Consider the following 25,782-nt stretch of genomic DNA (forward strand, 5'->3'; position numbering starts at 1 on the left):
ATGCATACATTCCCTTGTAATTTTACTCATAGGCATACAAAGTGTTGCAGTTGCCTGTGATAGATCTTATCTATCTGTGGCAGATCTTATCTTAAAAGAGAAAATGCTAAGACAATGTGAGGAGGGATGTAGGAGAAAGATGATGAGCAACATGGACAATTGGCAGCTTATTACAAGCAGGCAAGAGGACTATCAGTCAATTGCCAGGGGCACAAACTACAGGTAGTCCTTGACTTACGGATACAATTGGATCTAGAATCTCAATTGTTGAGTGAAGCAGTCATTTAAGTGAAACACAATGTTGACTGCTTTTTCGTTCTCTGCTCAAGTACAACTGGTACTTTCAGTTGTAGACTTTAAGCAATTTCCTGGGTTGTTAAGTAGACAGAGTGAAGAAGCTGCCTGTTTGGAACTGAAATCCTCTTGGCAGGCAGCCCTTTTGCTCTCAAAAGTTCCTGCAGCCCACCAAAGGATTTCAGGTGCTCTCATGCATGGAGGGGAAATCCTTCATTGGGTTGAAGGAAGGTAGCTGAAATCCTGAAAATTTCAGCTCCATTCCTTCAGCCCTCAAAGGATTTCAGCTCCCTTTAGCCCTTTCACTTGAAATCTTTTCCTGCTGGCTTCTCAAGTGACTTTGTGGGGAAGCCAGCAGAGAACACTGCAAATGGTGATCACTTGATTGCGGGGCACTTGGCAACTGATCATAAATGTGAACTGGTTGCCAAACACTTGAAATGTGGCTGTGATTGTATGGGGACAACCTTTTACCTGGCAGAAGTACTTTATGGCCCATAAAACACCCTTTCTGATCATAACTGTGGTTGCTAAATGTCCTAAGTCAAGGATTAGCTGTATCCACAAACTAGTGTGAGCAGTATATTCTGGTGGGAGTCTTGCCCGAAGCTTGATAGCAACTAGGAAAGGAGCAACCAGAGTGAAACAGCAGTTCCTCCCAACTACTGCTAGAACTTTGGGAAAGGCTTTTTTGAGACTTTTGTTTGAATTGAGTAATAAAAGACTGAGTATAAAGAGCTGAGTGGTAAAAATATGTATGTGGGAACATCATAAATCTAGAAGAGCGGAGTTGACTCAGAGCAGTAGCCTGTTGGGGAAGGGGTGCAATACGATCAACCTGATTCATAAACTGTATTGTGTAGAGATTTGCTATGCCATGGTGCCAGCTCTTGGAAAACAAAGACCCCTCATACTTACTAGAAGCAGATTAATTGCTTTTTCTGCAAAGCAGGCAGGGATCCAGGATAGGAATACAAAGGACTCCTTTATAAACACTTATCTTAGTCTTTCACTTCTGCATTAGACTAGTTCTTGTGAAATCTTGCTGAACTTTTGGATCACTGCACTCCCCATTTGGGACATGAAGTCCCAAACCAGTTATTAAAAGCAGGACATCTCATTAAACCAGATGGTCTTTATTTCAGTGCCAGTATTACAGATACAACACAAATGTCCCAGAAGAACAAACTCAAATGGAACCCAGGACTGACAGACTCAGGAAATGAAAAGGGGGGGGGGGTTCGGAGCGGGAAGCAGCTTTGCAGTGGAATCTTGAGATGAGTCTTTCTGCAGCTAATGGGCCCCCCCTCCATCTCTAAGACGTTTGCCCAGGAACACACTCTTCCTTTCTACTCATCCTACCACAGCTGACAGCCAAGGAACAGACAAAAGGAGGTCCGAGATTTGGGATGGGGCACACTGAAAAACGACTTGCTAGAGCAGTCAGTCTTGTCCATCATGATGCTTCTTCAAAGAGGCACTGGCCCAAAATGGGCTTGGCTTCACTGCCCAATGTTCTGCCAAATCCTCTAAGCAGCGTTTCTGTCCAGAACAGCAGATCCATACAGGGCTCAAATCACTGCTCACCAAGGGTGCAGTCATGTGTAGAAAAGGGCCCCAACATCAGGGGAACCCAAGGAGAAAAGAAGGGCACCAGCTTCCTTGAACAAAAGCGTCTAAAGATGGTAACCCGGTAAGAAGGAGCCAAGCCAAACCCAAACCCATCTCACCCACCCATCTGCTGGACACAAGGCGGCAACAGCAGCACAGCAGCAGCCCCCTTCTCAGGGGAGGGAGGAGAGAGCACATGTCCCAATGTGCCCCCCCTTCCCCAAACAAGGGAACATGGCGTCTGTGGTGGATGGGGCTCAGCAGTTCAGGAGGGGGAAGAGAGTGTGCGAGGTTCGAAAGAGAGATGCTTCAGGATGAGCAAGGCCAGTGCTCCTCGTCCTCTGCAGCAGCAGCAGCAGCAGCAGCAGCAGCTCCCCCAGCCACGGAGAGGCTGGGGAACTTCTGGAGTCACAGGCTCTGCCCAACATTCCTTTGGCCAACCAGGTAGGGTGAGGAGAGCAGAGCTCACTGCCAGGACTGGGGGGGGAAAGAGTTGACCTCTGCCAGGTCCTGCATTGCCGAGCCCTTGTGGTTGTATGTCAGCTTGATCCGCATGCGGAGCTGTTGCTGCAAAAAACCAGAGAGGTGAAAACTGAGCAGGGGGTGGAGAGGAGCCAATGTCCAGCCCTAGCCAGATAAGATACCAAGAGGGGAGTCAAGCGAAGAAGAAGCAAAAGCCGCCTCTTCCTTTGCCCAAGGCTCCCTTGCTTCCTTTATGCCTCCCTCTTCAATCTGAACAACCCTTACTAAAGGCCATCTGAAGGAAGACTGGAAAACTGCCTCACTTATGTACCTTTTGCGGATTCAGGACTTTGATGACTTGTGTGATGGTCCCTGTATTAAATGCTGGGATGCTGCTACTGCTGGGAGACAGAAGCTGCAGCTGGAATGTCTAGAAAGGAACAAATAAGGGAGCCAGGCTGATTTCCTGGCAATGCCAAGCAAGCCCTCACAGAAATATTCTGCAAGGCTGCTAGCAGCAGTCTTCTGATGGCCAAACCACATCTTAGGTTAGCCTAAGACCTGACTCACCTTTGGTACCGCAGCCTGGAAAACAAAATCTGTCATGTCCACATCAGTGCTGTTGGAGGCCTGTATGGTGATGACGGTGACACTGGGGTTGGTGTTGGAGCGCTCAAAAGCAAAATCAATCTTCAGCCCGTTCTTGTTGTAGGCTGTGATTGGAGGAATGCCTGTGGAGAACCAGCACTGCTCAAGTTCTGGGGCCGCCTGCAACCTCCCTTACCTTTTAGAAGCTCAGATTCCAACACCCTCACAGGCGGATATGTGAGGAATCACGCTGCAGGGGAATGCCTGGCTTTTGTTTCATTCTCCTTTTAATTCTGGAGTGGTGTCCTGGAAACTGCCTGGACCGGTCCCTGTGGTTTTCTTGGCAAGGTCTTTGGAAGGGGCTTGCCACTGCCTCCTTCCTAAGGCTGGCCCAAGGCCACCCTTCTGGCCTAAGATGGAACTAGAATTCACAGACTCCCATTTCTAGTCTGATACCTTCATCATGATACCATGCTGGCTCTAGAAAACCAGGCTATGGTAATCAATATTACACCACAACCCCACGAGAAGCTGGCTTGTTTGCTTGAGTAGGTTTGATTAGCAATACTCTTTTGTTTTTGATTGGGGTTCTCAGTCAACTTGGGAAATATCTTCAATAGAAACGAGCTGTATACATTTTTATATGTTAGCAATCTCTTTCCATATATCAGACTAGCTCATGTCCAGAGCATTCTACATTCTCACCAGAAGGTATATCATTGAAGATGGGTGGTGAAGAAAGTCCATCCAACAGAAATGGAGGCTGTGGTATCTGTGGGGCAGGAGCTGGAGGGCCTGCAAAAGCAACACAGGAAGTTCTATGGCTCCCCAAAACTGGGCTTCCCACCATCCGGATTTTCTCCCACCCGAACACAGGATTTCACCTGTTGTTGGATTGAGATCCCCAAGGAGGTCCAGCAGCTCCCCACCAGCTGAAGCTGCCTTGCTGGAAGGGGCCGTTGATATGACAGGAGTGATGTCATTGCTTCCCAAAAGATCCAGCAGGTCATTGGCCTAACGAAAAACATGGAGACAGTCCATTAATCTCTCTAGACAAAAGACCATGCAACTCAGTAGAAAACACCCAGGGAAGCAGCTAAGCAGGGGAATATCTGAAGAGGAGTAGCAAGAAAACCATCAACTGATCTTATGGTAGTTTAAGTCACTCTTGCAGCCACTTTTGTTGAGAGCATGAATTCCAGAAAACATTCACTTTTCTTACCTGGCTGGCTGGTGGCAGGCTGGACAGAGGTGGCTTGGTCTCCAAGATTGTTGGCTCTGCTTCCCCATTGGGCTGAGTAACATCTGTAGGACCGTTAGCTGCCAATTTCTCCAGAACTGGCATACGTTCAAGCAGAGCTGACCTGCAAGGGAGCAAGGTAATCAAATCCTATGGTTCTATTCACATGGAGAACTGCGGTAGAAGGCAACTGCCCGTTGCAGAGGGTCTCTCTGATAAAGGAACAAGAATGGCCCAAAAATGCCTTTCTTTAGCAGAGGCACATCAAGCCATCAGTTAAGCTCTTTCAGCTGATAGCAGGCACTTGTAATGTGTGTTTAGGACATAGCAAACAGATCAATAATAGTGGTTTTCTGTTAGGCACAACATACTGCACAAGAACAGTGTTACTTTATCTAGTCTTAAGGTATATTAGGCTACGTGAATTCAGCCAGAGATGTAGTTTTGCGAAGAACTTAGGAAGTGGACAGTTATCATTGATACACTCCGAGAAATGCATGGTTAAGTATTCTTAAATTTCAGAAGTGTTTCTTAGATAATCTTATGTTGTCTACTGCTATCTGCCCATACTGGAAATGTGACTTCTAAACTAATTAGAAGACAATAACTATCCTCCAAAAAAGTATTTGCTCTTCAATAGAGCCGCTCATTATTTCAGGACACTAGCAGGATAGCCGACTGAGCAAAGATAATGCACGAAGAGCTGTGATATCAAGTCTATCTTTCAGCAGGAGTCCCTCTTTAGTCTCGTCACATGCACCTCAAGGTGCACCATTGGACAATGAAGAGTTTGGAAAAGCAACGAGACCTGGGTCTCCAGTACTCACCTCATGTGGTCATACTTTTTGAATAAGGCATTGTACTCTACTGCCCTCTGCTGGAGCTCCACATCAATGCTGCTGCCATATATCGAGACCACCTTCTTAATGCGACTACAGAGAAAGAAAGGGAAGAGGGAAGAAATGGTGAAGGCAGCAAAGAGCTTACTTTAGCAGGCCTACCAGTTCCAAGCATTTTGCTGCAGCAGGTTCGAGACACAACTACCGTGGCCCTGGTGGCACAGAATGGATTGCCCATGGAAACACCTGACCTCCGTCACAAAGTTTTCCTCTGAGGTTCAACAGAGAACATGGCGCTGGAGACTCCTCTTCCAAATGCCAGCTTCCTGGAGAGTTTGGCTCTTTTCAGAAGCTTTTAAGCAGAGCACTAGAGACTCAGCTGCAAAGGCAAACCTCTTCCATACCCCAGAGGACTCACTTGACTGTGCAAGTGAACCGCGTTGACAGTTTCATGATGGCGGTGAGGGCATAGCCCCGTGTGACTGACGCCGTCAAGTTGGAGACAAGGATACTTTCCAGAACATCAAGGACTTCATCCTCTGTGACCTGGGCAAACCAGAGGTTTGGACAGGGGTAAGGAACCAGGGAAAGCAGCTGCCTGGCCAAAACCTCATGCCCCAGAAATCACAACCATCCTCTTCCCTTCTCCAGTCAACAAACCTGGATTGGTTCTTCCTCCTCACACTGACCAGATACCAAGAGATCTCCATATTCACCAATGCACCAGGAAGCCACCTGTACCAGGGGTTGCTAGCAGAGGAGAAGGAAAGGTGACGGTTGATAGTTCAGCCATGTTCTCTACCTGGAGACAATCAAAAGAGTGTTCCCGCCCGCCCCCAGGACTTACTTGGGAATAATCTCCCAGAATGGCTTTGTAGAGTTTCTGTACAGTGTAGGCATGCATCTCCATGCTGTTGGTAATCAGCTGGATAAGGTTGGGCACAGCATCATCACGAACGTAGCTCCCTGCCTGGAGTGGGTGGGGAAAAGCGACGGTATTACACCTTAGCCACGGTTTGGCACTTAGAAAGAGGTTTCTATTGGGAAAGCTACAGACGTTGGACCAGCAAATTATATAAAAATATAATAGAATGTAAAGTTCAACTCTATATGTCCCTTACAATCAGACTGATTCCAAGTGCTCAGATAAAAGTGATTAAACTGATAAAATAAAATGCTATACTAGCATAACATAGTTTGCAAAATTCCATAGTTCAACTCTCCTCAAAACAGCTCAGTCAGTGACTGTTGGAAGTTATGATGGCACTGAACAAATGGTGGTTATGACCAGTCCTTACGAGTTCCACCCATTCCAACAGCCTCTCAATGCACAGTCAAGATCTGGGCACTTGGCAACTCATTTGTGCTTCCCACTGGTTGCTGTGCCCTGGTTGCTATTTGTGACCTTCCCTGCCAGCGCCCACAGAAAGTCAGTGGCAGAGCCAGCAGGGAAAGCCACAAGCCTTCCTATCTTCTCCTCTCATGCACAAGGGTCCACAATCCCCTTTCCGCAGACCGCTACCAGGCCGTGGCCCATAGGGAACTGAGCCGTGCAAGCGGCAGGCGAGTGTGTGGAGTTTCATTTGCACACGCGGGGGGGGGGGGGAATCTAGGTTGCATTCATGAAACCATCCCCCCCGGCTGCTGCCTCTGCCACTCAGTGGAGCCAGAAAGGTTGGGGAGCGTTGCCATAGCAGTCCTGCACACCCACTCCAACCTTCATTGCACCTCCCTGATCTATGCCTCTGACACGTGTTCCTGCACCCTGCAGCCCCTGCCATTTCCTCCCCCTTGCATTACTTAGCAATGGAAATTCCATTCCCAACTGCTGTCATCAAAGATTACTGTGAAAAAGAGTTTTCCACTGCACACTGGTAGAATAAACAGAGAAAGTGATGAGGGATTCTTAAGTGGCCTCGCAGTTCCGAGGGTGAAAGGGCTTCTAAAGAGGTTGACACAGCACGAACTATTTAAAATGGTCTTCAATAATCTGCATTATTTGCAGATGGCTATTGCAAACAATAAAAATAATCTATTCAATTTATGAGTTGCCTGACTCCCAATGCCTGAGCAGTTAAAAACATTTTATGCCTAATAAAAATACCTAATTGTTAAAAACATTTTAAACAAGAAAACAATGTAAAGTAAAAAGAACAGATGCAGGAGAGACTAATACACGCAGATGGGAACAAAAAAAGAAAAAAGGAGGGGGTTTTCAATCACACTTGTCAAAGGCCATGTGAAGGGCCAGGCCTTCAAGGCCCTTTGAAACACCAGTAGGGTGTTCAAATCTTGGGGATAATCTAATTTCCAAGGGCTGCACTGAATTAGAGAAAGATGGCACTATTTAATTGAAAGAAGCATGTCAACCCTGCCAGACTGAACCAGTCAGGCAGATCTTATAGGAGACAAGTCCCTATAAGGTAGGTCCCAGGCCATCATGTAGGCTTTACAGGCAGCACTTGAATCACACCCAGAAGCAAATTCACAATGTGTAATGCCTGTCATTTGTGGCATTCTTGGCTAACTGGATCCTTCCTGCCCACATCCAGCAAGGAGTCCCTGGCTCTCTTTCAATGCAGCCAGTCAGACTATGATGAGCAGAGCACAATCCCACTCTGCAGCCACTAAACAAGGACGCATCAGAAGAAGGCCTGTTGCCTGGCATACGAAATCATAGTGAAGCCTCTGTAGAAGCCATACTTACCGTTGTCAAGACGCGCATGATTGTATCTATGTGCCAGCGTTTAGAAGGAGCATATCTGGAAAATCAATAAACATATGTTCAGAAAGGATCGTATGCCACTTATCTGCTCGACAATTTCCAAATTTTCCCACATATTCAAGCACAATTACTGGAGTAATCTAGATTGTGTTGCAGACATTTGTGAACTGAAGTTAAACCCTGCACTGGGGCAAAGGGGGATTTCTGGGGGAGCGATGATGATGATCATCATTGTTAGTTCAGTGCTCAATGGCATCTGGGCCGGAAGTATGGCCTAACGACATGATTCCAGCACACAAATGTACCACCCTTTCTCCAATGGAATGCAATTTCCGTAGCTGTTCAAGTCAACACAACAGCTAAGAGTGGGATGGCAGAGCAAGAAGAGAGTTTCACTGCAAACAGCAAAGAAACCCATTACTTCCCTTGCTTAGTGCAAAGGTCTCTCCAGTCAACAGCTTCTGATCCAGACACCAGTAAAATCCAAGGTAGCCCTTTTAGATGAGATAAAACCTCTTATACAACCAGTCAGTCAAGCAGGCTTTCCTACAACAGTGTCTCTAAATCAGGCAAGTCCAATCTGCGGCCTTGGACAGATAATACTGCAGCCCCACAAGATCGTAAACTTTTAACATTATGTGATTTATATACATTAACTATATTATATATTTTATATGAGGCCCAAGACAATTCCTCTTCACACAATGTGGCCCAGGCAAGCCACAAGGTTGGACACCCATGTTGTGAATGTTGGTGGCAGGATTAGAATGGATGGCAAGACTGGCCATAAACAAATCTATGGAAGCTCTTAAGAAGAAATCTTACTTTTCTGCTGCAAGAAATATTCCTGATGCACAATCAGCCTTGAACTCAGGCTCACAAGAATCCAAAAAATACAGCAACTCTTTCATCATTCCCCGAATGTTGTTCCCATTCACAAGAGCAAAGCTGAGTTCCATTGCACGCCTGGGAAAAGTGAAAGATGAAAGGGATTCATTAGCCATAGGGTATCATCAGGAAATGGCACCCAACTTCACCTGATGTAGAAGGAAGAAGCTGGGGCCCTGTAAGAACCATGGCACCCCTGGGAGTATTTCTGGGGCCACAGGTATGCTTGCTTAATGACTTGTGTCTACCAAGTCATTCTCAAGTGTCATCCTACATCTGCATGAATCAAGAGGCCACATCTCTTAGCACTGCCAGATTGTTTCCTCGCCAATGAAATTATCAAATTTTGAATAGGTCCCAACCCAGAAAGAACCCTTCCTGTCCTCCAATGGCTAAGCAAAATCAACCAGGTATGCATTTCAATTCCCAGTTCTGATAATTTCCTAAACTTTGAGATCATCTCCAAGGCAGTAATGACTACCAACCTCTGAATTTCAATACTTCAACAACAGTGATTTGCTAGGACAGCTTAATGAACAACCAAGAGAACTTGCATTAAGTAGTCACTGAAAAATTAAGAGATCCGTTAAAACTGCAGCAGATAACCATTCCTTTTTACATTTATATTCAATAACAACATGCCATGACAAATTGCAAGACAGCCCTTCTTTCTTCTGACATCTTAAGTCTCTATCTACAATTTATTACATCTGTCTCAAAACTGACTCAAAATTCCACAAAGCAGAAATTCTGTAGGAGGCAGATCTCTTTTTTGATGCAAAAATAGTATCTTCAATGATAGAAAGGATGAAAAAGACATCAGTGAATAAGACCTAACCTGAAAATTAGTGATGCGTCTTAAAAGTAGGACTGCATTTTAAAACTGTGGATAGGATCTGCAAAATGCTGTGAGATTTGAAAAATTAAATTTTATAGCCTCTGCCCCACCTACCCCTGCTGGCTCTTACAACTCTACCTGGCCTTCCAAATCTGATAAGTTTTTCAATGAATATTTAGTTCTCAACATCAAAACATTTAAACAGTAAGCAAAACTGCAAGCTATTCTTAGGGCACGTCATTATTTTTTTATCCAGAGCAAAGGACAAAGAAATTTACTATAATGGATAGATTACTCCAAAGATCTCTAGGACTGCTGAGATCCACATCTTGACACAGGCAGAATCTTACAGAAGCCACCTAGGGAAAACAATACTTTGGATATAGTACAGTGGGGCAAAAAAGTATTTAGTCAGCCACCAATTGTGCAAGTTCTCCCACTTAAAAAGATGAGAGGCGCCTGTAATTGTCATCATAGGTAGATCTCAACTATGAGAGACAAAATGAGAAAACAAATCCAGACAATCACATTGTATTAATGGCACCTGTTTGAACTTGTTATCAGTATAAAAGACACCTGTCCACAACCTCAAACAGTCACACTCCAAACTCCACTATGGTGAAGACCAAACAGCTGTCGAAGGACACCAGAAACAAAGTTGTAGATCTGCACCAGGCTGGGAGGACTGAATCTGCAATAGGCAAGCAGCTTGGTGTGAAGAAATCAACTGTGGGAGCAATAATTAGAAAATGGAAGACATACAAGACGACCACTGATAATTTCCCTCGATCTGGGGCTCCATGCAAGATCTCACCCCGTGGGATCAAAATGATCACAAGAACGGTGAGCAAAAATCCCAGAACCACACAGGGGAACGTAGTGAATGACCTGCAGAGAGCTGGGACCAACGTAACAAAGGCTACCATCAGTAACACACTATGTCGCCAGGGACTCAGATCCTGCAGTGCCAGACGTGTCCCCCTGCTTAAGCCAGTATATGTCCGGGCCCGTCTGAAGTTTGCTAGAGAGCATTTGGATGATCAAGAGGATTGGGAGAATGTCATATGGTCAGATGAAACCAAAGTAGAGCTGTTTGGTAGAAACACAACTCGTCGTGTTTGGAGGAGAGAGAATGCTGAGTTGCGTCCAAAGAACACCATACCTACTGTGAAGCATGGGGGTGGCAACATCATGCTTTGGGGCTGTTTCTCTGCAAAGGGACCAGGACGACTGATCCGTGTACAGGAAAGAATGAATGGGGCCATGTATCATGAGATTTTGAGTGCAAACCTCCTTCCATCAGCAAGGGCATTGAAAATGAAACGTGGCTGGGTCTTTCAGCATGACAATGATCCCAAACACACCGCCCGGGCAATGAAGGAGTGGCTTCGTAAGAAGCATTTCAAGGTCCTGGAGTGGCCTAGCCAGTCTCCAGATCTCAACCCCATAGAAAACCTTTGGAGGGAGTTGAAAGTCCGTGTTGCCCAGCGACAGCCCCAAAACAACACTGCTCTAGAGGAGATCTGCATGGAGGAATGGGCCAACATACCAGCAACAGTGTGTGCCAACCTTGTGAAGACTTACAGAAAACGTTTGACCTCTGTCATTGCCAACAAAGGATATATAACAAAGTATTGAGATGAACTTTTGATATTGACCAAATACTTATTTTCCACCATAATTTGCAAATAAATTCTTTCCAAATCAGACAATGTGATTGTCTGGATTTGTTTTCTCATTTTGTCTCTCATAGTTGAGGTTTACCTATGATGACAATTACAGGCCTCTCTCATCTTTTTAAGTGGGAGAACTTGCACAATTGGTGGCTGACTAAATACTTTTTTGCCCCACTGTACTTGGTTCTCTGGGAAAGACTAGCTAAAAAAGAAAAAAAAGGCAGAAGAAACACAGGGCAGCTAAAGAGTTATCTGTGATCACAGCCTGGCCTTCTCTTCCAACTTCATTCACCGTTTGATGGAGACATCCAGATCCTTTAAGCAATCCACAATGGTGCTCCGATGTCGCTGGACAGCATTGTGGTCAGTCTGCACAGTTTTCAACAAGGACGTCAAGGCTACATATCTGAGAAACAAGAAACGAATACTTTAGATCTGTGATGGTGCAACTATGGCATGTATGCCACAGGTGGCATGAGCGTTGCCCTATCAGCTCCAGAGCGCATGTGTGCGCCAGCCAGCTAATTTTCGGGCCTTCTGGGCCCACAGAAAGTTGGGAAACAGCCATTTCCGGCCTCCAGGAGCGTGGGGGAGGCTGTTTTCGCCCTCTGGAGCCTGGGGAGGGTGAAAAACGGGCCTACCGGTAACCTTTTTGCCGTTGCATGCCAAAAGTGGTGGGAGCGTGGGGGGTGGGGGTGAGTTGCGCGCACATGCACAGGGGGGCATTGAATTATGGCTGTGGGCACATGTGTGCGCGACCCCTTCACGCGCTCCCTCCGCTTTTGGCACGCGATGGCAAACAGGTTAGCCATCGCTGCTTTAGATGATGATGGCTGTTCTGCACTGGACCACACTGAAGGGCTCCTGCAGAGAGCAAAGGGGCAGTCACGTCTATTCAAACTCCCAGAATCAATTAACAGCTAAGCAATAAAAATATCACATCATGGCAAAAGAACCTAGATTGAACTACTGTATTGGAGTAAGCAGAAAATATGTTCCTGGCCACACTTAAGAGATGCCTGGTGCTGACCAGAATGTCAGGCCAGTTCCAATCATAACATGCATTGATAACCTTACCTTATATTCTTGTCATTATTGAGTAAAAACCGACCAAGAATGTTAATGGCCAGCACCTGCAGAGAGATAGAGATAGATAAGGTCACAAAGAATCTCTTTGTCAAAATTTTCTTCTGCTCTCCAACAGAAAATGTCGGGGGGGGGGGGGAGGTGGGCAGAGTGGGAGTAGCAAGGCAAGACATTGGTCAACCAAGGAATTAAAGCACATAGCTAAATCCCACTGATGCCCCAATCAGACTTTTCCTTCTGAAAAGTTCTGGTGCTCCTGAGGAAGCCTGGAAAAGCGATGCTCCAATGTGGCAGCCATTTTTCCTTGGGGACCCACAAAGCCAAAGTCACGTACTCTCAGACCGCTCTCAGACTTTATGTCCATGATAGTTAAGACGGTTTCATAAAGAATGGCATTTCCCACATTTTTGCTTGTTTCCGTGTTTGTGGCCACCTGGAATACAGAGGATGGTTTACAATTTTCTGGTTTCCAGTCCAAGACTTCCCAACCACCACCTGTCCACAATCCTCTCACCTGCGCAAGAATGTCATTCATTGCTTCACTGGAGTCATCATCATTTCGGCCAAGAATTCTCAGCAACCGCAGGATTCGAACCTGAAAAAGATTACATTTGTTGTTTCAGGTTCCTGAAGATGCCTTACAAAGCAAGCCAATTCTGCTCCCTGCCTTCAAAACAACTAACCTGCAGAAAAGGGTCACTGATACCCGAAACATCGTGCTCCGGAGAATAGCCTGACATAATAAGGTTTTTCAGAATGCGAACAAGCTGAGGTACAAGCTGAAAAGAAAAGATATCAAGAGTTGGATTTTGGACTCTATGACCCATGGTTCTATTTGACAAATCTCTCACAAAGAAAAGCCTCTTTGCTTAGCTTCTCCCCAGCATAGTTAACCCTTAGGGTTATTTTTTAATGCAGTACTGTTGGATGGCAGCAGTCCATATCTCAGCACAGAAACTAAAAAAGGCGGCAGTTGCAATATGTAAAGTGGTGGGGTGGGGTGTCGTCATAAGACTGATGAAGAAAAAAAAATCTCTGAATAGGCTCAGGTGGCTCCTATTAATAGAAGCCCACTGAATTCAGCCCTGAAATGTTTGGAACCCAGCCCATCCTTCTCTCTCCCTCTTTTGCCACTACACACGTCCTGTGAAAACACACCAGAAAAACAGTAGTGAAGTGTTGCGGTTACAGCAATGCGTGTCTCTCCAAGTCTAGACTAGCAGGGTTAATTCAGCAGAGAGGAGGAAAAGCAGTAGGCAGAGCATTGGCCTATACCAGCCTACAGCAAAGCATGCATTGCGTTGGGGGGTGGGGGGTGGGAGCAGGGAATTGGGAGCACCTTCTTACCTTTTCATTCTAACCCACCAGAGCAGGATTCCAAGCAGAGAAAGGGGACAAAAGAGATGAAGGTAAGTACTGTGCAGAGAAGACTCAGTTTGCAGCATCAACCACCATCACCAGCCTAGACTCAGGCAGCCAGGACACTTGAGATGCTGAGGGTTCTCCTCTCCCAACCACAGCCTTCCCCAAGGGACAATGGCTTCTTCCCTTTGCATCCACTGGTGCCAGGCAAAGGCTAATCTGCTCCAACCTCAAGGCTAAGCGATGGAAGCAGTGGCAGAAGAGTTCCTGCCTTGGCATACATTGCTTTCAGTTACATCTGATAGGCAATTTGTTCATAAAACAGAACACGCTGAAGAGATTCTAACAGGCGGAAAGGGGAGCGGCTTATCGTGTGTGTATCTAACAGGGCGGGAAATACACATCCTGGCCCACAATCAGGAACCATCTTGCCACAACCAGAACCAGAAGCTTATTCTTCTTGTTCAAAGGGCAAGAACAGAAACCCAACTCCACAAAACTCTCACATGGTCTCACCTTTCTGAAGTGGGCAAGCATGTCTGGACTTCTTTCACACATTTCAGTGAGGAGGACAACAGAAGTGTGAAGGACACCTGTGTAAAGGAGCACATGAATCCACATTTTATGTGGCTACTGCAGCACAATGTTATGGAAAGATGCTATGGCTAAAAAGAATTATTACCATGGTTCTTCTCATTCAGCAGGTTTTTTGTGGCTGGCAAAAACATCTCCATCAGCTCAGGCACCTTCCTGATGACATGAACTGCACATAGGGCTGCCTGTAAATGAATCAGTGCATTTTAAGTACCTTTTCAGTGCTCCCCAAAGAAATAGGCTATTTTATTTGAATTTTATTCAAGTTCTGGAATTTACAAGATTGGGGCAGAAACATTTGAAGCCTGCAAGAATAGGAGATAAACACAGCCAAGAGAAAGGCAACAACTAGGGAAATGCTCCCATAAGTACAGCCTCCTTCCCGACAATTGAAATGAAGTAAGCCAAAGTCTTCATGTAAGAAGAAAGATTATTTCACCAGCCACTAATGGCAGAAAAATGCCACTTAGTCTCTCAGTGAGGTACCTTTTTCCTCAGGTAGGAGTTAGAAGTCTTCAGAAGCTTCTCCACCTCCCCAGCAAGGTCCCGGCACATTTCAGAAGAGCCCATGCAGCCCAAGGTGCAGAGTGCCAAGCCCTGCACATACTGGGTGCTGTGATTAAGGTCACTGCAGATTGAGAAAGCAACGGGTCAAGGAACTACCAGGAAGAGGCCAGGAACTGGGGGAGGAAGTGCATCAGATGTTATTTCTGGACAGCCAAACTCAACTGTGTGTGCATTGCAAATGAAATAGTTTCTCAACCAACAGAGAGTTAAAGTCTCTGGAAGCGTCTGGCCAAGAATCACTTGTCTGAGCGCCAAGCCACCTCACACACATAATGATATGCCAGGCGCCTACATGTCGTGAGTGGGAAGGTTGTGCTCAACTCAACTACCTGGCTGTCTCTTACATTCTATGCAGGAACGCTTCTCTTTTCTGTCTGAGGTAGGAGAACACAGACTTCTCAGAATCAAGTCCCAAGCACTAGATCAATATTTCTTACTTCCACCCTCAGTCCCAGGAAAACAAGCAGCCTTACTTTTTGATGCAATTGGTCATGAGGAGATGAACATCCTGCCTCTCATCCAGGAGTAACATGGCTCCAAGATATCCAATGCGCTTGTCTGTGAATTTCTGAGAGGCAATTAGCTTTAGGCACTCCAGCTGCAAGGGGGACAGTAGAAGCCCGTTTACTTTAGCAATTTTATTACAGAAAGATCTTTGCATGGCCAAAGTGATCCCCACCCAAAAATTCAAGGCTGTGTAAAGGTAAAGGTACATCATGTCAAATCTGGGGGCAGGAGAGATGACCTATTTGTTCTAAGTCAGATCAAAGCTGACTTAATACCTGAAGTCTTATTTGGAAAACACCAACCTGGGGAAGGGCCTTTTGCCTGAATAATCCCATTCTCCTATTTTTCTGAAGTAACAAGGGCTGCCATGAAACAAAATCTATGCCACCATATAATGTGGAGAAATATTTTTTGGCCATCAATGGAAACTGAGAACCTCTTCCTCTCTAGTATCCTACTCCTGCAGGAGTTTCCAGAAGTTTTCTCCCACACTCAAAAGGGTAAAAACTGTAAGGCGCTCGGCTGCCCATCAAATGTGAATGCTGCATGTCCAGGGTCTAAATTTCAAGGATCTGTGAGTGCTCGCCTGTTTAACATTTCAAAAGAAGGTGGCTCACCTGTCCAAAGTGGGCAGGATAGCCCAACATGTGCATGTACAGCAATTTAGCTACATTCCGGCAGCGGTATGTGTTGTCCTCTTCTCGAAAGGATGATCGGATAGCAGCACATTCTTTCTGAATCATCTCTCTTTCTTCTGCCTGTGTGCGTGCAGTCCGGATGGTCCGGATCAACTCCCGGAGTCTGATGGGGGCTGGCATCCTCTAATAAATGGAAAATAGATTAAATCAATGGCTGCAGACATATGACCGTTGCAGAATTTCCCAAGTAACAATCTCTTTGGTAATCTTGTCTCCATTTCCAGTATTTCTTATGGTTAATTCAGGGCTGCCATCCTAAGCCAGCAGTCTCAGACTATTCTATAGAGTGTAACCCATGGATGTGTGGAAATAACAACACTCCTACTACTAACAAAGAATACCCCCTAGAATTAACTTGATTTCTGATATTCCCTGCTAGCTTCTCAAAATCAAAGTCAGTTAGGAAGCTGGCAGGAAGTCCAAAGTCAAGGCCATGTGAGGTTCTTGCTTAACAAACCATGCAGCACCTTTGGGATGGCTATTCCCTCTGTGGTTTTTACAAATTATATGTGATTTCTCTAGCAATTTCTCTAGATCAATGCCAACCAAACTGCAGAATGACAGAAGTATTGCCTAAAATCTAAAAGAACATCAATACAAGTATAATTTACTCAGTTTCACTTGTTTACTTCATGTTCTCCAAGCATGCTTCTTTACATATACCTGCGTTCTCTCAACACTCTCTGCAATCACTTCACATCATCAGAGCAAACTTATCACTCTGTTTTTCAGTGTAATAAGTCAAAAGACGGATATGGTATCCAAAAACTTTGTTAATTATCAACCAGTCCCTCCCCCAGCTACCAGAAGCAAGTTTTATTTAGAGTTAGGACTAGCTCTTCCAAAATCTTAAATCTAAGATGACAAATCTAAGATGTATTCCCCATTGCTCGTGGATGGAGCTCTGCTAACCAAAGTCAAAAAAGATTATTCAAAAACATCTGTATTAGCAGTCTTCCAATTATTTTCATTATTGGATCCAGTGTGTGACTTAGGGAGCCATTCAGCAGAAGCAGCATTACTTAAGGTACACCAAGGTGTACTTGGTGAACTTTCAGTAATGCTTCTATAAGATGTAATGGGAATCCTATATACAAATATGTAATATTAGGGTTGGATTCATGCATCGCCCTAAAATATAGCTTCTATGGCTGTGATTTAATCATTTGCATTAACCTAAATTATTCACACTGAAAGTCAGGGGAATCTAATGGTTAATATATAATCTGGGGGGGCCCAGGTTAAAGTTCTGTAATTCAACCATGGATTGCATTCATTGTTGTTGGTCCTGTTACTCTTCCAGCCTAATCAACCTCACAAGATGGTCACTTGGGGGAAAGATTAAAAGGAGACTCCCACATATACCACCCTGAGCTCACAAAAGAAAAACAGGATACAAAATCAGTCACCAGGAGGCTTCAAACAATGTTCTAAGTTATGCTATGATTTATTTGGTGTTGTAGCATGCTATATACAGTATTCACTAAACCATAGATAAAAACCATGATTTTTATCACATGTACTGTGATGAACTAACCCAGATAGTATTTTACAAGATCCATTTTCATAGACACAGGCAAATTTTCCAGATACAAATTCTTTTCAGAGGAGTTTGCTTATGACAAACTTCCCTTTTTGCTCCTGAAAAATATCATACACATTCCTAGGAGCTTTTCCCTCCACAACATGGAAATTTAGAAGTTACTTTAGGATTTATTATATTGTATTACATTTAAGATTGAGTCAGAGAAGAAAGCAAACTAAACACTGTAACATAAAGGTGTGTGAAGGAACAAATTAAAATGATCTACTATAGACAATTGTATAGAACAGGGTCTCCAACCCCTAGCTTGTGGACAGGCACTGGTCCGTGGGATGCCAGAAACTGGTCCGCGCAAACAAGCGATGCCCCATCCATGGGATGCAAGCAGTAAGCGAAACCACCTCCCAGTCTGCGGAAAAACCTCTTTCCACAGAACTGGTCCCTGGTGCCAAAAAGGTTGGGGGGTGCTGGTATAGGAGGAGAGATGAAAGCAAGAATTTGCTCAGTAGCACACATTTTCTTCATGGCTGCAGGACAAATGTACCTGAGGGTGCAGGCTGTTCCATTATATTGGGGCCACAACTAAGAACTGTCTCTGCCCCCCTCCCAATACTTTACCTTCCTATGGGGGGGTCTGGACATGAGTGCACAGGATGGGTTGATTCGAACTGGAGGAGAGTACCTAGGAGCCCAGGCCTTATAGGTTAAGATCAGTACTTTCAATTGGTTCTGGAAGCTTCAGATTATACTATATCACCTATGGTGCTGCATTCTGACTAATTCAATTCTTGAATTATCATCAAAGGTGGCCTCATGTAGAGTGTGTTGTGGTAATAAAAACACAAAATGATATGAGGAAATTACTGCTGTCCCCAAAAATTGCAACTGGGGGTACCAGCTGAAGGTAGGCAAAAGCTCAGCCAGCCATAGGCCTGAGCTGTTACTTTAACAGGAGCCATGAATGCAAGAGAATGTTTAAACCATAGATATCTGAGCCCAAGAACAATCTTAATAGTCAAATCACAATATCCAGTATTGCAAATAAAATTTTAAGTTTTGTTACAAGATGCTCCCACATAGCAACATCAACAGACCTGCTAACCAAAAGCATGGCACGTATTTACCCATGGTTAATAGGGTAATCCTACGTAATATTTAACCTCTCAATTTCCCGGTTTGCTTCCTTTTATCTTCAAAGTTTTGGAAGGGACCCCTTCCCTTCTTTGGGGGTCTTAGCTTTTCAGGTTCGTAGCTAATCAACTGCTCTGAAATGCTACATGCAGATCTTGAAAAAAGGAATGAGCTGGAAGACGGCAATCAGAAGGCTGAACCACTTTGACTAACGGGAAAAAGCCAGAACACTCAGAACTCTAACTTGCAAAACGGCCACTCAGGAGAACACGATCAAAAAGAACACAAACTGTTTCTCCGCGGAGAACAATTCCCGGGGCCTGTCCCAATGTCGGAAGTCGCTGATGGCCTCATAGCTATCGGACTATTCTGGAGGAGAGCCGCCCGGCAACGCCGTCGTTCCAGGTTTCCCCGAGCGAGAGAGCGAAGGTGGGTCTGGGCTGCGTCCTCGGGGCCAGGCCGGCTCTCCGGGGCACGACGGCCGGAGACGATATCGGGGCTGAGCCGAGCCGGGGCCCTCGCCTCCCGTGCGGAAAAGCGCCAGGCCAAGCCGCCGGGAAAAGCTGGGGCAGCCGCGAAAGGGGACTCGAGACGCACCTCCGCCTTGGGGGGGAGCGCTCCGGCCCAGCCCCCCGCCTTTCTCCGAGCGCACACTCACCGGGCCGGGTCCCTACAGCGATGGCGGCGACAGCGGCAAGAGCCTGGCATCCAAAATGGCGACGGCGGAACCAAAGCACCGATACCGCAGGCGGAGGAATTCTGCGGCCGGCACTTGCTGGCTTATCTCCGTCTGGACGCGGCGGTTACTCGCTAAGACTGTTCGGCGGGCGGCCCCCGGGATGACCCTTTTTCGGAGCCCCGGCAACTCTCGCTGCGCGCGCGACTGCAGCACCCGCCCGCAGGACTCGTTTCTCAAGCGGAGGCGTCCGAGGTGGGGAACACGAAGAGAGCTCCACGGCAAGCACTGATGACGTCAGACGCCTGCCGAGTCACCGCGGCTGTCGCGCCGGCCATAACCGCCCGGCTGGAACTCGCTGACGAGTATGAAGGTTCCGTCCGAGGGCACATCTCTTCCTAGGCGCCTGTGAAGCGGGAAGAATGGGAGCTGCACTAGTGTGAAGAGGCGTCGCGGATGGCCCTGCCCTCCGGAACAGGTCCCTCTGCCCCTCGGGGAGGAGGGGGGCAACGGCGTTACGGTTAAAAGTTCGGGCGTCGAGCGACAGCCTCCAACCCGCTGGAGAAGGCGCGGAAAATCCCGGTCCGAACGCTCTGTCCCGGGCAAGGTGCCGCGGGGACGGGAAAAAGACCAAACGAGCTTCGAGGCCGGCAGCGGCTGAGCGTGTCTACCGCTGGCCCAGAAGGTTTGTCCGGAGCTGCCCTTCGCCGGGATGGGGGTGGGGGGCGGTGGGAGCGCTCACAGCGACCTTAGACGGCGCGAGTCTGTTACGAAAAGGTCAGCTTAAGAGCGGAACTAAGCCATGAGAGCCGGGTTCATTCGCGTGGGGAACCGGAGCGGCTCGCCGGCTACTCGAAGGAAAACGGCCCCGGCGAGAGAGATTCTAGCGCGCGGCAGTGGCGTCACGTCCCACCTGCTTCCTGTAGAGTTGCTACGGCGACCGCCGGCTGGGGAATGATGTCATCTCAGCGCGCCCCCTCGCGCCTCGCTGGCATCACATCCGAAGCATTTCCGGCGCGCCGAGAGAGCGGAGGGCGGGGCCGGGTCGGCAACGGGATGGAGCCCGGGCGAGGCGGCGGCGGCAGAAGTGCGGTAGGAGGCCGCCCAGGCGGCAGGTAAGCCAAAGATCGCCGGGTGTCCGCCCTCCCGCCCTCCGAGCCTCTAACGCTGCTGGTTTCTTTGCCTCCGCAGGTGAGGCCCCCCTTCCGCCGGCGAGCGCCATGCGGGCGGTCCAGGAACGCGGCCAGGGCCGCCTCCCGCCCAAGAAGCGAGAGCTGCCGCCGTCCGCCAGCGGGGGCGACGGCGACGAGCCGGCCAGGTTGGCCGAGCGCGATCCGGCGGGGGAGGCCTTGTCGGAGCGGCCTCAGGCAGCGGCGGGCAGACCGAGCCGCGCGCCTTCGCGTTACACCGAGCCCGGGGACGGCGACCACCCCGGCGACGGCGACCACCCCAGGGAAACTCTGGGCAGCTTGACCGTGGACCAGTACGGCTTGTACAAGGTGGCCGCGCCCCCGACCACCTTCGCCCCCGTGGTGAACGTGAGTCCGCTGCCTGCTGCTTACGGCCTGACCTCGCAGCTGCTGCACCAGCAGCAGCAGCATCCCTCAGTCCCCTATCCACCCATCCATTACACGCAGCTCCCTGCCAGCCCTTTGCAGTTTGTGGGGTCACATTACTCACTGCCCTATACTGTGCCTCATGGCTTCCTCCCCAGCCACTTGCTGTCTCCTTCAGCTGGTCTCACCACCTCTCATGTCCCTCACTTTGTGCCCTACGCACCAAATCTCCTGGCCAGTGAGTCCTGTCCTACACAGGCGACCCACACTTTTGGCAAACCTTCTGCCTCTGTTTCACCCTCTGGCCCTTTGCAGCCTCATATCGGAGGCCACTTTCTGGACATTTCGCACGGTCAGATTCCAATTTATTACCAGATGTCCCGTGTGCCAGCAGGTTACTCGACATTTGAGGCTGCCGTTGGTCTGAACTCAGACCAATCTTTGCAGGAGAAGCAGCTTGATCTCAAAAGATTCACAATGAATGGGCCACAAAGGTCTGCTGTGGGGGCAAAGGAGAGTGAAGCTGAAGGGCAGTGGCCAAGGACTGTTGAAGAGTACAGTGGAAGTACTCCGGTCTTGAGAATGGAGGTATCAGTGCCATCTCAGCCAAGTACCCCAGACCTAGAAGTGCAGAGGGTAGTGGGAGTTCTCTCGGAATATCCTATTTGTTCTGCTCAGCAGAAGGATAACTTCAGCCCCCTTAACCTGTCTCATCGTAATGCTGCAGAGAAGAAAGAGGAGTCAGGGAGAAACGCGGTACAAGTTACTGCTGAGAAGAGCCATTTGCAAAGACTCTCTGCGAAGTCTCCCGAGAAGCAACTCTGCTCTAGGCAAACTCTCAAAAGGTTGACTCTGGTCAATGGCAAACTAGTCTTAGGACCCCTTCAGCCTACAGTTCAGGAAGGCCTGGAAAGAGTGAGCCCTGATGTACCACCCCAAGAGATGCAGCCGGAAGCAGCTTTTGCCCACTCCCAGGGCCACCTGCCCTCCCACTTCATGAAAGGAGCTATAATTCAGTTGGCTACTGGAGAGCTCAAGCGAGTCGAGGATCTTCAAACCCAAGACTTTGTGCGCAGTGCAGAGGTGAGTGGCGGCCTCAAGATCGATTCCAGCACAGTGGTGGACATTCAGGAAAGCCCCTGGCAGGGCTTTGTAATGCTACATTTTGTAGTTGGAGAACAGCAGAGCAAAGTGACCATTGATGTCCCCCCTGAGCACCCTTTCTTTGTGTATGGTCAAGGCTGGTCATCATGCAGCCCAGAGAGGACTGCTCGGTTTTTCTCCCTCCCTTGTCATAAGCTTCAGGTGGGAGATGTTTGTATTTCCATCAGTTTACAAAGCCTGAATGGGAAGTTGGTTCCACAAAGTAGTTCTCAGGGCACTATCCAAGAGAAGCCTGAGCAGAGTGGACTAATCCTTCGGGAGTCACAAGATCAAGTGAGGGAGAAGACTCCATTACAGAGAAGAGTAGGAGTGTTAGGCTTATCCCAGGAACCCCCCTATCTGGAACCCATTTCTGTATATGGCTGGGCAGGTCCCAGTTTTCAAAAATTAGTGGAGGAGCCTCGTTTATCCCTGCTTCGCCCGTCATTTATTCCCCAGGAAGTCAAGTTGTCCATAGAGGGTCGTTCAAATGCAGGGAAGTGAATTCTGATGGTGGGTGTATCAGTGCCATGCTGGATAGTCTGGCCACTAATCAGTTTCTCTTGACAACCAAGAGATGTCCAGCTCCTCCAGCTGTGTGCCTAAACCATTCTACCGGCAGAACTTCTTCCCATCTTCCCCTGCTTTCTGCAAGGTGAGATGAAGAGAGGGATCACCAGGTCCCTTAAGACGCAAGCACTTTATTGGACACTTGCTCATAGGTAGCAAGATGCTTTCAGCAAGAGAGAGAGAGAGTCAGTCACTGGGGGGGGCTAAGGGAATTGTCCAGTCTTCTGCTCAGGTCTTGGTCAAGATATTTTGACTAATTGGTCTGGGCACTGCAGTAGTCCAATTTGGGAGTCTCCGCATCTCCTCAGGGAGATATTTGTATATCTTATTGTATTGAGAAGAAGCATCTAGCAATCCCGTTCAGCAAATCTGCTACCCAGTGCATAGTTTTGTAACTTGCCACGTAGAGCTATGGCCTTTTTTTAATAGGGGAAGTAGATAGAAGCAGAACAAGGATTTGTGCTTATTGGCAGACCCCTTAGTTTGCTGACTTCTGCTATAACATCCCTGCCTAACGAATACTGTTCTTCCATGAAAGCTGCATTCCGTTTCTGCTTTGGCTGCCAGTACTTTCTCAAACATCCATTGCTGAGCCAGTGTTCAACTGTATAGCTGTTGCTTTTGCAGGCATACAAAGGCTATGGTTGAGGAAAGTGCCCTTTATCAATTGCCGACTTCAACAGAGACTAAAAAGGGGTAGTAGACATCATAAGACTTGTATTTTAGCAAATAGTAAGTAAAAATTGCAAGTGGCTGACAGTTTTAAGTCTGTTGCACTGAAAATGATGCAGAATTGCTTCATTTCATGGTGCCATGCTGAGCATCTTCCTGTCTTGTTACTGTGCTCTTAGCTCTAGCCAGAGGTTTACTATGTTGCCTAGTTTGGTGTAATGACAAAATCTCCCTCCAAAACAGCTGTTACAACCACTACTACTAATAATTCTAAATGGATACCTTGGCTTATTTCTCATGGATGTTCTCTGATCCAGTGTGGCTTCAATTCCACTGCTTGGCAATTCTGCTAGGTCAGAGTGCTGAGTTTCTACATCAGCCCATCCCTAACTCTAGATGAAAGGTGACCTTGCTTTCTCTGCCGGGTTCTTTGCTGTTTTGTCCCAAAGGCCCTGGCACTTTGCACTATTCCTAGCCACCTTTTGTCCAACATATCTGCCTTTCTTAACTTCCTCTCAGGGTCCCCTGAACTTCCTTCGTGTGCCTCCTGACTAATCTCTGTGCTCCTCTGTCTGATGCCAGATAAAGGGGCAGTAATTTCATGGCTGCAAACAAGTTTAATCCTTTCTCTCAAAATGGGTAGCTGTCTCCAGGTTGCAATGCAAGTTGTCCATAGTTGTTGAAACTTAGCCCCTCAATTTTGGACAGCTCAGCCATGTGGGTCCAAAGTTTTGTTTGTGTCTATATGGCAGACTGCTCACCCTCCTGTTTTCAGAGGCATGTCTCAGAGTTGACAAGACAGTTACAAGTTGCAGGCATGTGTTTAGTCATTGCTCTGTGAAGCCCACAGAGACTTGAGAGAGCCAGCTACTTAGAGCAATAAGCTATTTCTCTCATGTGACACTACAGAAAGTTGTGCCCAATTCTAGCAATTGCAGGGGTGGCTTCCTAATACCCAATACTGTGGGATTGGCATCTTCCTGGCTGTCCTGTTGCCCATGAACCCTAAGAACAATTCATCTCTGAGACGGCATTTGTCAGATGCCCTTTCTTCTTGGAAGCTGCTTCAGTTGCCCCTTTCTTCAAGGGCACCTTAGCCTCAAAGGAGAGCTCCCTGAAGGGCTCATGAAAGGGAAAGCCTTTTGCTATCAATCATGATGGGGCCAGGGCAGGCCCAAAAGAAACTTCTCTGATGGTCCCTCTTCCTCCCCGGGTCCTTTTCCATAGATAGCACCTTAGCTGACGAGGACTGGATGCTGGATGTCACCAGAGTTGTACATGTTGCAGCCCTACAACCAATCATTATTTTTACTCTCTAGCCAGCGATATACTGGCAAACGCCTTAGGACTAGCCAAACCCCCAACTGCTTTTCTCCTCCCTGATCTTTAATGCCACATTACAGTCTAAGGAGGATAATCTATTTTATTGTGCTTTTTTTGTATCTGTTTTAAATAAATCCACATGTACTGTATATATGTATTTGGGGTGAGAGCCTTTTTCCTGTTTTTATGATTTAATATTGCTGTAAACGCAGGCTGTATTTTTATTGTTAAGCTCTTCAAATTTGCTCCATTTAACTTGGCTATAAATGGCATACACACACACACACACATATATATGTATGTGCACTCATACACACATGTACCTAATTATATGCCAATAGTTTTTCTTGCTATCTCTGTTGTTTACTTTGTGGAGCAAATTCTACCCAGAAGGTAAGGACTGGAACGCCAACTATAACTCAGCATCATTTTGACAATTTAACGTGACTGTTAGTAACATTTGCAGTAGATTCATTCATGGAGTACAGGGTGCTGCACAGGGACAGATCATGAACTCTCCTTCCCTAATTTTTCATTGTTTCCCCCATATTGGTAATAACAGCTGGTCTTCAAATGTGACATATGGATGCCAAAGACATTCACTGGTTATTGCTGTCTTCTGATTATACAGTCTGTGTTCAGTGTGAAAAAGGAAGATTGGTGCCGATATGGTCAAAATGGACAGAAGCAGCTCATCAAAACCTATGCAGTTCTCTAAGCTTGCTTTTCTGTTAGCAAGTAATATGTTCTGACAGCACTTAGGATTGTCCCCAAACAACAGAGTTTTTAAACAACATTCTTAAAAGTTTGCATATTTCTGTGACGGCCTAATAAAGACATTGCTGTAAGATGGATTTGGGGATTTTTCTTATAGCCAGCAAAGCTCACTTGTTTTAAAAGACTGACAGATTGAAGTTGGTTCATGACGTTTGGATTTTTTAGACTGTAGCTAAAAGAAAAACCAAAAGGCTTAAAATCCCAGATTGTTGACTATCTAGTCATATTTTAGGAGAATATATGCTTACTATTCATATATCCACCCTTTTCAAGGAGAACATGAGGTATTGTTTTGAAGACCTTAGTGCCCAGAAGCCAGAGGAACGGTATAATGAAGTCAAAGTTGTTAAGTGGAAATTGCCAAGGGAATCTGAACCTGAGAGAGTTCATGAAAGAATACAAGAGATTTGTATGAA

The 25,782-nt window shown here is 46.9% G+C and overlaps 2 protein-coding genes across 4 annotated transcripts; one reads left to right on the forward strand and one right to left on the reverse strand.

Annotated features, from left to right (window-relative positions):
- Nucleotides 1–1,414: 1,414 nt before the first annotated feature.
- Nucleotides 1,415–20,315, reverse strand: AP1G1 (adaptor related protein complex 1 subunit gamma 1). Of its 3 annotated transcripts, XM_034426736.2 has the most exons (24): nt 20,239–20,315; nt 19,308–19,731; nt 15,895–16,098; nt 15,244–15,368; nt 14,690–14,831; nt 14,292–14,388; nt 14,126–14,202; nt 12,931–13,026; nt 12,762–12,842; nt 12,582–12,680; nt 12,239–12,294; nt 11,454–11,567; nt 8,585–8,725; nt 7,742–7,796; nt 5,882–6,004; nt 5,695–5,784; nt 5,453–5,580; nt 5,023–5,127; nt 4,178–4,319; nt 3,840–3,969; nt 3,661–3,750; nt 2,938–3,098; nt 2,699–2,797; nt 1,415–2,472 (listed from the first exon to the last, which is right to left on the reverse strand). In XM_034426736.2, the coding sequence occupies exons 3-24, from the start codon at nt 16,093–16,095 to the stop codon at nt 2,371–2,373; spliced, it is 2,454 nt and encodes an 817-aa protein (XP_034282627.1). In that variant the 5' UTR covers nt 16,096–16,098; nt 19,308–19,731; nt 20,239–20,315; the 3' UTR covers nt 1,415–2,370. The 3 variants fall into 3 exon arrangements, with proteins under 3 accessions (XP_034282627.1, XP_087733499.1, XP_087733500.1); XM_087877373.1 differs by lacking the exon at nt 20,239–20,315 and having other exon boundaries at nt 19,247–19,344; XM_087877374.1 differs by lacking the exon at nt 20,239–20,315 and having other exon boundaries at nt 18,940–19,315.
- On the forward strand, nt 19,662–25,437 carry ATXN1L (ataxin 1 like). Its single transcript, XM_034426737.3, has 2 exons — nt 19,662–20,440; nt 20,517–25,437. The coding sequence occupies exon 2, from the start codon at nt 20,546–20,548 to the stop codon at nt 22,526–22,528; it is 1,983 nt and encodes a 660-aa protein (XP_034282628.2). The 5' UTR covers nt 19,662–20,440; nt 20,517–20,545; the 3' UTR covers nt 22,529–25,437.
- Nucleotides 25,438–25,782: the final 345 nt, after the last annotated feature.

Source organism: Pantherophis guttatus, chromosome 11 (assembly GCF_059756535.1).
Source record: "Pantherophis guttatus breed Tessera chromosome 11, ASM5975653v1, whole genome shotgun sequence".
Lineage (NCBI taxonomy): Eukaryota > Metazoa > Chordata > Lepidosauria > Squamata > Colubridae > Pantherophis > Pantherophis guttatus.